The 13685-nt window shown below is 34.8% G+C and overlaps 1 protein-coding gene across 1 annotated transcript in view; it reads left to right on the forward strand.

Annotated features, from left to right (window-relative positions):
- The window catches only part of LOC137577382 (GTP-binding protein Di-Ras2), a 44037-nt gene that overhangs the window by 19943 nt on the left and 10409 nt on the right, over nt 1-13685 (forward strand). The window contains exons 2-4 of the mRNA XM_068290821.1: nt 3162-3762; nt 9154-9321; nt 9837-9946. Of these exons, the coding sequence (XP_068146922.1) occupies nt 3598-3762; nt 9154-9321; nt 9837-9946 (443 nt within the window). The 5' untranslated portion in view covers nt 3162-3597. The remainder of the gene's footprint in view (nt 1-3161; nt 3763-9153; nt 9322-9836; nt 9947-13685) is intronic.

Here is a 13685-nt window from a genome sequence, read left to right on the forward strand (position 1 = left end):
TTCTAGAAATAAACTGCTAATCTAATTTGCTGCATATGAGTAATTAGTTCTTATCTTAATCATATGATCTAGACGTCCTAAGACTAAGCTTAGAGTAGATAGTTCATAGGTTTTATATAATGCTGACCTATGACTGGTAAAAACTTCTAAGATAGATTAACTTAGATTAAAAGTCTTTAAAAAACAACTTACTAAACTTAAAAATATTAGAGAAAAATCTTATAATAATTTTCTAATTAAAAAGGCAAACAAACATTATAAAAAGCGTTGAATGTTTGATTAAACCTCTTCCTCATATATCGGAATGTTGAGAATTTTCACAAACTAGGCAAAAGTTTTACTAGATTTTCTATACAAATGAAAGAAAAGTTCTAAACCAAATGATAAATACCCCATGTCAAAGGGTATAAGAAAAAAAAAAAAAAAAAAACAACAAACTTTTATTTTAGCATGAGTTTACAATTCTTTTATGTTGTTCCGGCACAGCTGTTGTTTGGTGTTTGTTGTTATTCTGTTTGTTGTTGTTATTCCAACGTAGACCTAGTCGATTTAATTAAATTTTTTTTCTCTGCTATCCCGGCAGTAGATTAAATTACATTTTTATTCATGTTTTAGATAGGGCAAAAAGGAAGCAAAAAAAAAATGGTACAATGGAATTCATTAATTCACATTAGACCATATATTGATCGATTACAGTTTTTATCTTCTTCCTAGAATTAGCCTTGCTTTACATTTTTTCTACTTAGAATTCTCCGTTCTTTGCTTGTCTTTTATTAAACAGAAGAAAAAAAAAGGAAAAGCATTTAAAATAATTAAACTTTTCCATTTGCAATGCATTTATCCAGCTGCTTAACTCTTCCAGGTGCTCATATCCGTCGGTTTGGTATATATTTACATATCGCATGCATTATCCTGTACAAACAAAACACAACACCCACAAAGCCACGCCCCCATTCCCTTTTATATATTTAGTCTATATAGTCTGTGCATTTTAGTTAGATGGAAAATGTAATGAATATGCATTTTATGCGACTGCGCAGAGTTTTTTCTTTTTTCCCACTTTTTTTTGCATAGTGTATGCAAAAGACCAAGAGCCAGAAAGTGGGAAGGGGTGGGAAAAGGGGAAAGGGAAACAAGTATTTAAAAACAAAATGCGGGCAAATTTTCCATTAAATATATCATAAAACATCATGTAAAACATTTTCGGCTAAAACATTTGCATTTATGTCGAGCATTATGCTTACATATTGTAATTCCCTTTTTTCCGGGAACTCAACGAGCAAAAACTTTTGCAAATTCCTGTGAAAAATTCGTATAAAAAAATTTGCATAGATTTCATTTCATCAAAGTAATTTAATCTGAGATTTTCGAATGTTTTTGCACTAATTGACGATTAAATGTTGCCTAGTTACAATATTTTATTGAAATTCAATTTAAGCTAAAACAAATTAAAAATCTGAAATGCTAAGAGACAAGAGATTTACTTAGCTTTATTTTAAGATTCGTAACTTTTTACATTTTGGAGAAATTTAATGTGAAAAGAATATAAATAAGTAAGTTATTTAACATTCAGTATATCAGTATTTTTCGAAGGAAATTTCAATTAGCTTTACTAATTATAAATTGTTTGTCTGAAATAATACTTGAGAGATATGTAAGTACTTATATTTCCCAAATATAAGTAGAGAACCCTGTTAATCCCATTAGCCAAAAGGCAAAGTGTTTAATACTGAGTAACTTCCAACAAAACTATTCAAATAAGAATAGGAAATAGAAAATCTTATGAGGAGTCTTATAATTCCTTTTACTTTGATTTTTTCACTATTTAACAAAGCTTGTGCTAATGTACTTAAAATTTGAAGGCTTTCAATTTACTATGCCAATGTTCAGACATTTGCTTTAAATAATTTATTGATCTAACGAAAGACATTGACTAATGCGAGAAGAAGCCTTAAATGTATGATGTATAAGCCAATTCATCAATTATCTAATTCAAGCCAAGTTATAAAATAACACTGAATTCTAATCAACTGACAACATTTACTTACAGTATTTATCAGCTAATGATACCCTTTTTGGTCTGAAATGCGTTCGAATGACCATCATAGTGGGCCATTCTCTCATCCTTCAATTGAAGAGAAAGAGTCTAATGTTTGCAAAGGCATTTTGTCAATTTCGAGTGTTGAAATTTATGGTCCTTAAGGTAATTAACACCTTGTGCTCTTAACTCATTTTCATTGTGCCAGGTGCCAGCAGCTGGTACTTCGACCGATACTGCTGGGAAATTGTTTCGTTATTATCTGTTGACTGGCAAAAATGTTCTACTATGGTTCGGCCAGACTATGCTCAATCTTAGGCAGTGATTGCAATAAATTGCATTTAGCCAGCAAACTTAATTATATCAACTTGCAATTAGAGAGCAGAAAGGGTCAGTCTTTCCTTTTGGAGAGCACTGCAGGTGTAGAGGCAGGTGCAAATGATATACATTGCTTTAAGAACTGCAGAAATGTTGGGCAAATTGAATTGGCTGCCTGCACTTAGCATGAACATTACAACAAGGAATGGCATGGAGTCAACTTAAGTGGGTGGAATAACCCCTTTCCTTCCTTCCGCACAACGTTTGCTTTTGGCAGAGGGAAACCTTTGCAAGGTTTATTTGCAATTTGCAATACGTTTCTGCTTGCTGCCTGCTTGGTTCCCTTTATTTGGATTGCATGGAGTGGATGCTTGACTCACAGTCGGCAAGGACTTTGTATCTGATTTGTGTGGCAAACACGTGAGCAGATTATGATTACATACAGTTGCAGATACAATTTACCGAATGCATGCAGAGAGATACAGATATAGAGATACACAATCGCCATGGCATGTGGCAGCAGCTGCAACTTCCAGATACTTTTCAGTTCAAGCAGAAACAATTTGTGTGAGTCCAAAATTTGTACCATCAAAGGCCAAATGCATCATAAACAAATGTCAGAAAGTTGGCAAACTTTTTGCAAATTATTATTCCGTCTACAAATGTTTTATAATGGCAAAGCCAATTAAATGGCCAATTATGTTGCAAAATTTAACAACAGACTTAAGAAGAACTTTGAAATGAAATAAAGACAATATCTATTAAAGGACTTTTTAAAGATTTAATGCTCTTACTCTCATTACAGACCTCTCCCTTCCTGTCTCTATGTCATCAAGTTTGGGTTGAACTGCCGAGCGGAAACCGGAAATTCGGGCTTTACATCATTTATGTATTATATCTAACGGCCAGGATGATGATTATGATGATGATGATGATGAAGATGTTGATGATGTCAAGGGGAAAGAGATGAAAGTGTTGCTAATACAACAAAATTGAAAGCGGAAATCAAACAAATTTATAAGTGCATGTGCGTGTGTTTATAATGCCGAAATATAAGCAACAAGAAATAAATCCCACAACAATTCACAATTGAGAGAGTAAACGACAAGAAGAAGTAGCAAAAAAGAAAGGAAAATACCATACTCCATATAACAATAGCCCCCAAGTCGAGCACTTTATTTAACGACAAACGATTTAGAAAGAACAGCAAAGCGGCAACAAAAAACATTTACACTTGGAAAATGGCTGACCTGGAACGCATAAGACTCGTCCTTTTGGGCGGGGCTGGTGTGGGCAAAAGTTCCATTGTGAAACGTTTTCTATTCAAAACCTACACGGACAAATATCGTGCCACTGTCGAGGATCTTTACAATCGCGAATATGACCTGGGCGGTGTCACACTAAAGGTAAGTTCAACCAAAACAACAACAAGAAGGGCCAAGTAAATACATACAAGGTGAGGCACTTGCCTCTTCCTAAGTATATATGTATGTACAAGAAGGTTGCAACTTTCGTGCAACAACTAGAAAATTTATTGTCAGCACTTAAGTAAAGGAAGGACTCAAGAGTGCACTCAAGTGTTTGCATTGGACAATTTACACAATGTAAACTCTCGTTTCACTTAAATTTTCAAGTGGTCCTCATTAATTAAATCTGAATAGTGTGCGTACTCAGTTGCGGTCAAATGGCATTAATTAAGACCAGCTAATTGGCACAGTTGAGGCCTTTAGCTTACATTTCCCAATTGCCAATTTCCAAGTGAATATGTTAAGCCACCAAACACGTGTAACTCCTGCAACGCACCTCGCCCCTCTCAATAATCCACCACAACCCGCACTCGGCAACCATTACTTTCCCATGGCAATTGAACAAAATGAGATCTCAGTTGCCTAGACACAAGTACGTACATACAAACACACATCTTAAGGACTCGTGTATGTGAAAGGACAGCTAAGCTGTTCTCAGACTGCCTTGCGGTCACATTACCATTTTGCCTATTTGCAATATGATGAATACAAATATATAAACATCTATGATGGAACATTTTGCTAATTTAAATGCTGCTTAAAGGCTACTAAGGCAGAGCATGGGTTAAGGCTACATAGTTTGAGTTGAATACAGATAGAAAGATAGACAGACAGACAGAGGAGGAGCCATAATGGCAGCGTAGCTCATTAATCAAATTTACACGCACTCAAAACAGCGGAAACAACTTGGAAAATTTGAGACACTTACATGCATGTATCAGAGAGATAGGCAGAGAGTGAGAGCTGCTCCTCCTCCTCCTGCTCCTTTGAACATCAACTGTATAAATGGATAAGCGAATCGATAGAGATGGCCCAAAACCAAACACAAAATGGCTAAATTAATAACACCCACACACACATGCAAAAGTTATTATGCCTTGTAACAAGTCGCTGTCATAAATTTCAGCTGTTTGTTCACACCAGCTAAAAGAATTTTGTGTTTTATTTCATTCGTTTTTGTGATTCTTCCAAAATGGTGAATTAGAAAAGAGCCAAATGACACCAAAATTTAGAAATTAGAGAAATTCACAAGGACGCTAATAATACAATAACAATCAAAAGCCGGTTTTTGCTTTTGTCAATCTTTGTGTAATGTAAAGTATCACTGAAAGACCTATAAGGTCTTAACTATAAGGTTAATCAAACAGATCATATCAGAGATTTTAAAGGAAATTCGTTGACAGAATGGTGACGCTGACTTTAAAAAAAAAAAAAAACCAAAAAGTTTTTTGAAACATTTCAAATATCTTATAGAATAATATAAAACATTGCGATGCTAATCCAACCTTTTAGGTTACTTAGAAAAACATTCAGCTGTTCCTTTGAACGCCAACTAAATTAGTTACTTTTATGCATATTTTAAACAGTTTTAAGAGTTTATATAAAAACAATTAATCAGTGGTTTATTTTTGTTTTACTTTCCGAATGAACGAAATTCGTTTCAGCTGGATGAATTCCCAACGAGCATTTCACTTGAATGTCGTAACAGTTCATGTTTAACATTTTTAGCTATTTTTGGCTAGTTTTTAGTGTTGTACAGCCCTTAAAAATTTTGCAGTCTTCAACTAGGTGTAGATATTATATTCAACATATTGCAAAACTGAACCACCATAATGTTTCTTAGAAGAAATATTTGGTATTTGAAATAGAAATTGTTAAAACAAAGACGCCGATGTTGGTAAGGACATTAATATAGTAAATCTCAGAGTTAAACTAAAAATAACTGGCTAACCTTAGTAAAATTTTAATTTTCCCCCAAGTATTCAAAGCTCAATGCTTAAATAATAACCACTTAAACTATGATGTTTTGAAAGGAAAAAGCAATTGTTTCTTGTTTTCATCCGAAAATTCGAAACAAAAGAAAGCAATTTGAGAAAACTCATTTAAGATTGAATGGAATTTCAAGCCAAAATGTGACCATATTTTTACAATTTGTGTTTGACATCACTTTGCATTATCTTTGCATTGTTTTGAGGACCATGTTGTCATGTCATGGCAAACTTGCCAAGCTCTGATGGCACATCGTTCACAGCCATCTCTTTTTTCCTGCAGTATATGAGCTGATTATTTGCTGTTCAAACTTGCCTTAAACTCGACATCAACACCCCGCCACCTCCAGCAGTAACACGAAGAACTCCAACACCAAACATCAACACAAGGATATACAGAACATCACAAAAGTTGAACCAGAAAGTTGATTAATAGGTATGCTGAAGGCACTGAGAATAGGGCCGGAGGAAGTAAGAGGCGGAAGCCAGGACATTGTGGGTGACGATGTTGCTATGGTGGCAAAAATTCATGATGACTAAAACTGCAAGGAAAGGCAGATGTAGAGATAAAACTAAGGAGGGGGGGGCAATGGCATCATCATCATCATCATCATCGACATCGTTAGTTGACTGAAAATTTCATTTTAATTAATTTGATTTTAACATTTCGTCATGAAGGACAAAAATCTAATACTTTACGCTGGACTTGAATCTTAAATTTGTGCATTCAAAATCAATTTGACATGGTTGGAGTTTTTAGCTGATTGCTTGGCCAGGCCACCCGTTGCTATAAGCATTATATGGAACCTAAGCAATTTTAGACGCTTTAAAAGCAATTTTATGTTGACCCAGCAGGATAAATGAGAGGACTGGAGATTGTAGAGGGAGGGAGGAAGTGGGCTGTTCTCTACAGGGCTGCCAACAATGCCATGGAAAATAGGCATTTTCTCATTTTGTAGGACGCGTTTAATAAACTCATTCACTCATCGCCCAGCAACAATGCGTTACAAATTTGCAGCACAATGAACAGCCAAAAAAAAACCCAAAACAAAACAGAAATTGGCAAAAACCCAAAAAAACAGAAAAAAAAACTTTTACAGATACACAAACACAGACAATGGATAGACCAAGGACCAAGAACCTGAATGTGGCTATGGCTATGAATCCAAATCTGAATCTGAATTCAAGTAGAGACACCGCTAAACGTTTGGCTTTGGCAGTTGCCGTTGACATTGCGGCTTTTTAGAGCCTGGGTGGATGAAGAGCGAGTGGGCGGAGGCATGAGTGGCATTTGGGGTATAAAACATGCTGCGATATACATAACAGATGCCTGACACTGGGGATTAGTGGGGCATCAAGTGAGCATTGAACGCGACAATCAGCCAACCCACAAGCCACCACGCAACGGGGTCCTTGCCATTCGATAAATCCTCCTAAAGTGCTATTCAATTTAAAAACCTCTAACAAACAAAAATTGGTCAAAAATATTAAATGGCAATTTGAAACGAGTTTTCTGTTGGTTGTCTCTATATATATATATATATTTTTTTTTGCCAATTGCACTTGGCTAAACTCTTTATCCTTTCACAAAATACTTCTAAATGGAAATTGGCTGACCAACCATTTCCACTCTAAGTTATTATTAAGCACGATTTGTTATTTCCCACAAAAATTTAATTAAGCTCAAGAATCAATCATTCTGTTGTTTTAACTCACAGAATTCTGCTTAATTGACCATGAAAACCAATTGAAATCTGATTGCTTGTATTGAGAATATATCTATATATGTACATACATATATGGATAGGTATTTATTTTGTTATATAAAATGCATTTTGCATTTCCTAAAGACTTTTATGCTGTGGTTGCAAATGTTTCAATGAAAACAAGACGAAAACTAATTAAGAGTACTAGAAAATCATTTTAGGTAGTTTTTCAATTGTTTCTTGTAAATTTACATTGCTTTAGCATAAACTATTTAAAGCACTAGAAATATGTAAATATGTAATATGAAGTTTTAGTCTTTCAAGTGGGTTAATACATTGTTAGACAATACATATCGCAAGACATCAGCATTGTGATTTTTGCATCATCATGATTCTTATTATTCTGCAACCAGAGCATAATAGGATAATATAATACATTTACATACGCATTACAAAACCTTATCTAAGGTTATAAGGTAATCCTATACAAAATTGATTGTTAAAAAGGAAAAAGACACGACCAAACTTTATGTCTTGACCCTATTTAGAGTCCCACAAATCGATCTGCAGCACTACTTATTATTATGGTTTCAAACAACATTCATTTAGTAAATTTTGCATAAAAGTTGTCATATGTATTACCGAACAAAACTTTTATGCCATTGATTTCAACAAAGTTTCAAAAAATTGCACAGGCCACAAATCATAAAGCCCATATGTGTATCTCTTCGGAAGTTTAAAGCCCAAATGCTAGAAAAATCGAACTTGGACCAATTTTGCTCTCTCGATTTCCAAAAAATTGGATCTTTTTCATGATCAATAGCAGCAAATCTGTCTAATTTATGATTCAATATATAATATATAGTAACAATGTATACCGTAAAAAATAATTGCCTAATTCGAGCAGCAATCCAAAAATCAAGTTATTATGATGCAAAAAGAATATACAGTGTTTGGTAGGTTGATATTTCTTCAAATGAATAAAATTTGATCTCCGATTCACAATATTTAACTGCAATTTAACATAAACTTCTTAAAAATTGAGTTAAGGCCGTATACTTTTCAGGATTTTCAGTTTGCCATAGTTTCAACACATTCTCACAAGGCAATTAACCAGATTTGAAATCAATTTGTCATCATTTTGGCAATTTAGTCACACTGTGTTAATATAAAAGATTCAGCCTGATTTAATCAGTTAATATATAAGATTTAGTCTGATCATTTGGGAGAAAAGTTTTGATTAGACTTATAGAAATTCCTAGGAAACATTGCTTTGGCTTAACGGAGATCGAAGGTCAGAAATTATCCATATTCATATTATCCATATGGGTATACTTCTCAGATAATATTTCTGAAGCATATAACTAATGAACTAATAAATATCTAAAGATAGTTTTCTCATCCTTACAAGCAAAAACAAATTTTATATGTGAGAAAAGAGTTTCCGAATAATTGGAATATTATCAACATAGGAAGAAACAAATATAATTTTGTCAGTTATCAGATTAATGAATGCTTTCAAACCACACTTAAAATATTCGTTTGGATGTCACCCAACCTTTAATTGGCTTTAAATATCCTTTGATGTTTAAAAAACAAAACATGGAAATTTAATAAATTTAATTCATTTACAAGGGAATAACCCTTGTTGTTGTTTTTTGGTTTTGACCCAGTTTTCATTTTGATGTTGGCATTTTAATTTCTCCTCTTTTTTTTTTTTTAATTAGCAACCATAATGCATTCATTATATTCGTCAGTTCAATGAGCAATTGCATATTTAATGGTTACACTTGCAGGTGGACATTTTGGACACATCCGGTGATATGCAATTCCCCGCCATGCGACGCCTCTCCATTGCCACGGCACATGCCTTCATGCTGGTATATGCGGCAACATCGGCGCCAAGTTTTCAGTGTGTAAAGCAATGCTTTGAGGAGATACGTGAACAGCGTGGTGATTTTCAGGTAAGCTTGTGATTGTCCAGGGGATAATTGTAATTAGCGTAGCCAAGCAGAAACTCGCACGACCATAACCCGCAAATCACTCATACGCCATGTGGGTGTTTAAGCGTGGTTTCTCTATGTGTGAGTGCGTGTGTGTGACTTTGTGTAGGGAGTAGCACCAACGTAAGCAATTAAAACATCATTCCTTTGAGCTTAGGCCTGTTCCAAGTTACGTGCACTTTTCCTTTCGTTTTCGTTTTCCTTTTCTTTTTCTTTAACTTGACTTTTTTGTTGGCTTTTCTACAAGCATTTCCACCAAATCTCTTGTTGTTGTTTGCTAACCTTTCGTCCTGTTTCGCTTCGCTATTGTATATGAGTGTCAATTATAGCGCACTTTTGCTTTTACTTCCATTGTCTGCGGTTTTGGCAAGGTTTCTGCCACTGCCACTGCCACTGCTGCGGGTTTTTCCTGCTAATACTGTTTTCAACGTTTGAATTTCTTTTTTTCTCTTTTTTTCTGGGTTCTTTTCACACAGGACATTCCCATTGTCATCGCTGGCAACAAAGCCGACTTAGCCACCACCCACAGAGAGGTCAAACAGGAAGAAGTGACTGATTGGGTTTTCTGCGAACTGCCGCGTTTAAGGTGAGTACAAAACTTTAATTAAACAACGGAGAAAAAAAAAAAAACAAGACATAAAACATAAAACGAAATGAAATTGCTCCAAAGTATCCGTGGGTACACACAGCACCAGACGATAGCAATTAGCAGAAACCACAGAAAGACCAGCCAAACAACAAAATGAAATTAAAATTGTGCCCCATAAATTGTTATATACCTACATACATACATACATATATTACCCCTCTTATTCGGCTCGGAAAACCCCAAGCCCCAAATAAATGTGAGTCAGCTGAAAAGTGTACGCCATCTCAGAAATGCAATTAAATGCAACAGAAATGAAATTAAGCGACAAAAAGCCGTGACTTTCGTGCCAGTGAAAAGGAGTTGCCAGTGTCAAAAGGACCTCAGCCTCAGTCAGGGTTGAAAATCAGTGCCATTGTCATTGTCAAGGAGCAGTTGCTGCCGCTCATTAAATGTCATTTGTTAGCCGGGGAAAAAGGAAAAAAAAGGCGGCAATTGCCGGGAAATTTTTCGAAAGCCGTAGACATCCTACTCTCTCCGTCTCTTTCACGCTCATTTTTACTGATTTTTCCAATGAGAAGTTCAGATTACATGAGGCAATTCATCAGGTAGTAATTTAACCCCTTTCACATATATTATTCAAGCATTTAACAACCACTTGATATTGAGCTGTGAAAGTCAAGGACGTTCAATGCACTTTCACTCTCATGTCTGTATATGAATTTTGAATACTAAATAGCATTTGGCCTGGGCTAAGCTCTTAAGTGTTCCGATGTTGGAATGATGCCAGCCTGCATTTGCAAACTATGAGTGTGTTGGTGAGAGAAACCCGAATAGCATATGAAATGAGGTCCTTCAACTGTTTAATAATGATTGCAAGTCGTTTAAAGATATTTTATGTTTATTTGATTTAACAAAGGCGTTTAATTTGTAAAGTAAACAAAAGCCGAAAATCTTTATACCATGAGATGAGAAAAGCTTTGGGCCTAGCAGAGATCTCAGTTCAAAAGATCAGTTCGCAAGTTCCACATCAAACGACCATTAAAATATTACCAATTGCTTCAAAAAACTTCCTTGAAAGAGTTTTACATTGCGAGAAATATCTTAAAAAGATTTCTCCATAGTTCTTACAAGACAGTGGACAATAAAAAGGCCTCTGAAATTGCAACAATAGCAATTCTGTTCTGTACAACGTCAGAATAGGGTCAGGAAATACGAAATTTGATGGCTGATTAAACATTTGAAACTCTCCTTTCTACTTCCTAATCTTTGTGACGAATTTATGGACACTTCTAGAACACTTCTCTAAATGAATGCACTTTGTTTTTTTGTATATAATCTAAGAGAATGTTGATGTAATCACTTAAGTCCCTTTTTACATAACTTTGATTCCATTTTCATAAATCAATCTTTATTTCAACTTGGCTTCCTTTTGTATGGCCAAGGCCGTTTTTTACAGGTAAAAATTTGATCAGTTACTCACCTCATTACTTACAAGCAGCTCAGTAATCAGATACGCAGAAGAGACCATTAAAAATAATAAAATTTCTTCGAAATTCTGGTCAATATAAATCGATCGCAATCGATCATCTAAGATGATCAAAGTATTTAAAATTTGGTATATATCATTCTAGGAAGTTGCAAGTCTCATTGTATGGTAGACAAGAGGTTTATCCTTATAGTCATTAAGTCGACTTTTTAAGCTCAAAACATGCTCAACACTTAAAATAAAGTAAAGGACATTGTGCAGCATTTTCAATGCAAATCTCAACCACAGAAGGGTCAACCTGCACCTGGCTATGTCAAAGTTTTCTCTAGCTGTTTTTGTTGTGGCCTATTGAATTTTCATTGTATAGCCATTTTGTAGGTTTCCCTTTCTTAATCAACCTAATATTGTTTGGTTGTTTTGCTCCTTTGATTGGTATTTTACCTCGACGGCCTCACTCTTTATACACTTGCCAAGGTCCTGACAATTATTGCTATGCAATTTTTGTAATTTAACTTTTAATGATTGTGGTTCTCCGTTTAAACTTTTTGCTTTAAGATATTGATTTTATGATTGCTAAAATACCTGAAATTTGTGTAAAAAGTTTCAAATATGCCCACTGACCTGAATGAACTCAATTTTTCCTTTTGGTTTTTTTTTTTTTTTTTTGGTTGTTCTATGTATAAACAATTTTAATGCATTTCTTGCGTGCCAATTTGCTTTTTTTCAACTTCCGATGCCTCTTCTACGGCTCCGCTCCCCTTCTCTACTGTTATGCTTATGCTTTTACTTAGTTACACTCACGTATGTATTTACCTGGCTTGATACCTACATATGTACCTGGGTCCTGTTATAATTGCGGCCTCATAAAAATCACTTACAATCACATACGACGTGCTTTCAGGCAAAAGACCGTAGGGTCGGTCGGTTGGCCCCATCACACTTTGCCATAATTTCCAAGGAGGCGTGTCCCGGCCTCGCTCGTGTTGCTGTTTAAGCAGGCGTGCGTAAACTTATTTAAAAAATATAAAAACAGGCAACAGACATTGAGAACGTAAAAAGCGCGCCCAACCGCAGAATGGTTGAGTGGAATGGGTGGTAAGGGACAACCAAAACAGGACGCAGGACAGTTGGCTCTGCCACATATCCACACATATATACATATATATTTTTGTATAGAAATCTCTGTTGGATTAAACATTTACGCAGATTGATGGTGCGGTTTTCGGGTTTTGGGCGCACCTTGAACTTTATCTCTTTCCCACCCCCCACACACTCACACACACACACACACACACACACACCTTTCTGTTATGAGGTGGCAACTTTGTACGAAAGTTTTTACTTGCCTCACTCAACGAATTTTGTGGCTGTGTTTTGTGGGCCACACACACACAAAAAACTTACATCAAGCGTTGCAATTTGCTTTCTGCTACTTTTCTGTCTGTCTGTCAGTCAGTCTGTCTTCTGTCTGCGGTGTGTGTTTCTGTGTGTGTGTGTAGGGGTAAATTCAAGTGCATTTATCAGGCTGAGTAAACATTCAAGTTAATAAATGCTTTAAACAAATTTAATCAAATAAATTATGCCTTCTCTTTATTATATTTATGCAAAAACAGGACATAATTAATTCCGCTTGGATTTAATGTTAATGTAAATATTTATTTATAATTTTTGTAAAATTACACAATTGCATAATTATAATGGCAATATATGAGCAAAATAATGATAATAGTAATTCAAGTGTAAATGTTATTGATAGTAATATTAAAATTATATTTTAACAAAATTAAATACACATATTTATGTACATACGAACACTCTGTAAGGATTTATAAGCCCAGGCTGCACTTTATGCGGCCATAAATTTTAAATAAATAAATAAAGTGACATCAGTTAAGCTTAATTGCAAAATAAATAAAGTTCTACAAAACATTTTAAGGTTTACCTTTTTTTTTTGGAAATTTCTAAAACGAATTTTCAAGATTCTTATTAAAATAAGGCATAGAAATTTGTTTTAATTTTATAATAAATGGTTCGAAACTTTAGAGGCAATGATATAGATTAGCTTTTGGATCAAGACAATACTTGAATTACATTGAATGAATCGTTAGTAGGTAAAAGCTAAGCTCTGTCAATGGTAAACTTAGTCGGAGATGCTTTGATCATCACAAACTTTTATCTATAGTCATCTATATTAACTAATAAGGAAACTCAGATAACAATAAAGTCAGCAGAACTCAACAAGAGAGTCAG

This window comes from Drosophila tropicalis, unplaced genomic scaffold, assembly GCF_018151085.1.
Source record: "Drosophila tropicalis isolate 14030-0801.00 unplaced genomic scaffold, ASM1815108v1 contig_593, whole genome shotgun sequence".
Classification (NCBI taxonomy): Eukaryota; Metazoa; Arthropoda; class Insecta; order Diptera; family Drosophilidae; genus Drosophila; species Drosophila tropicalis.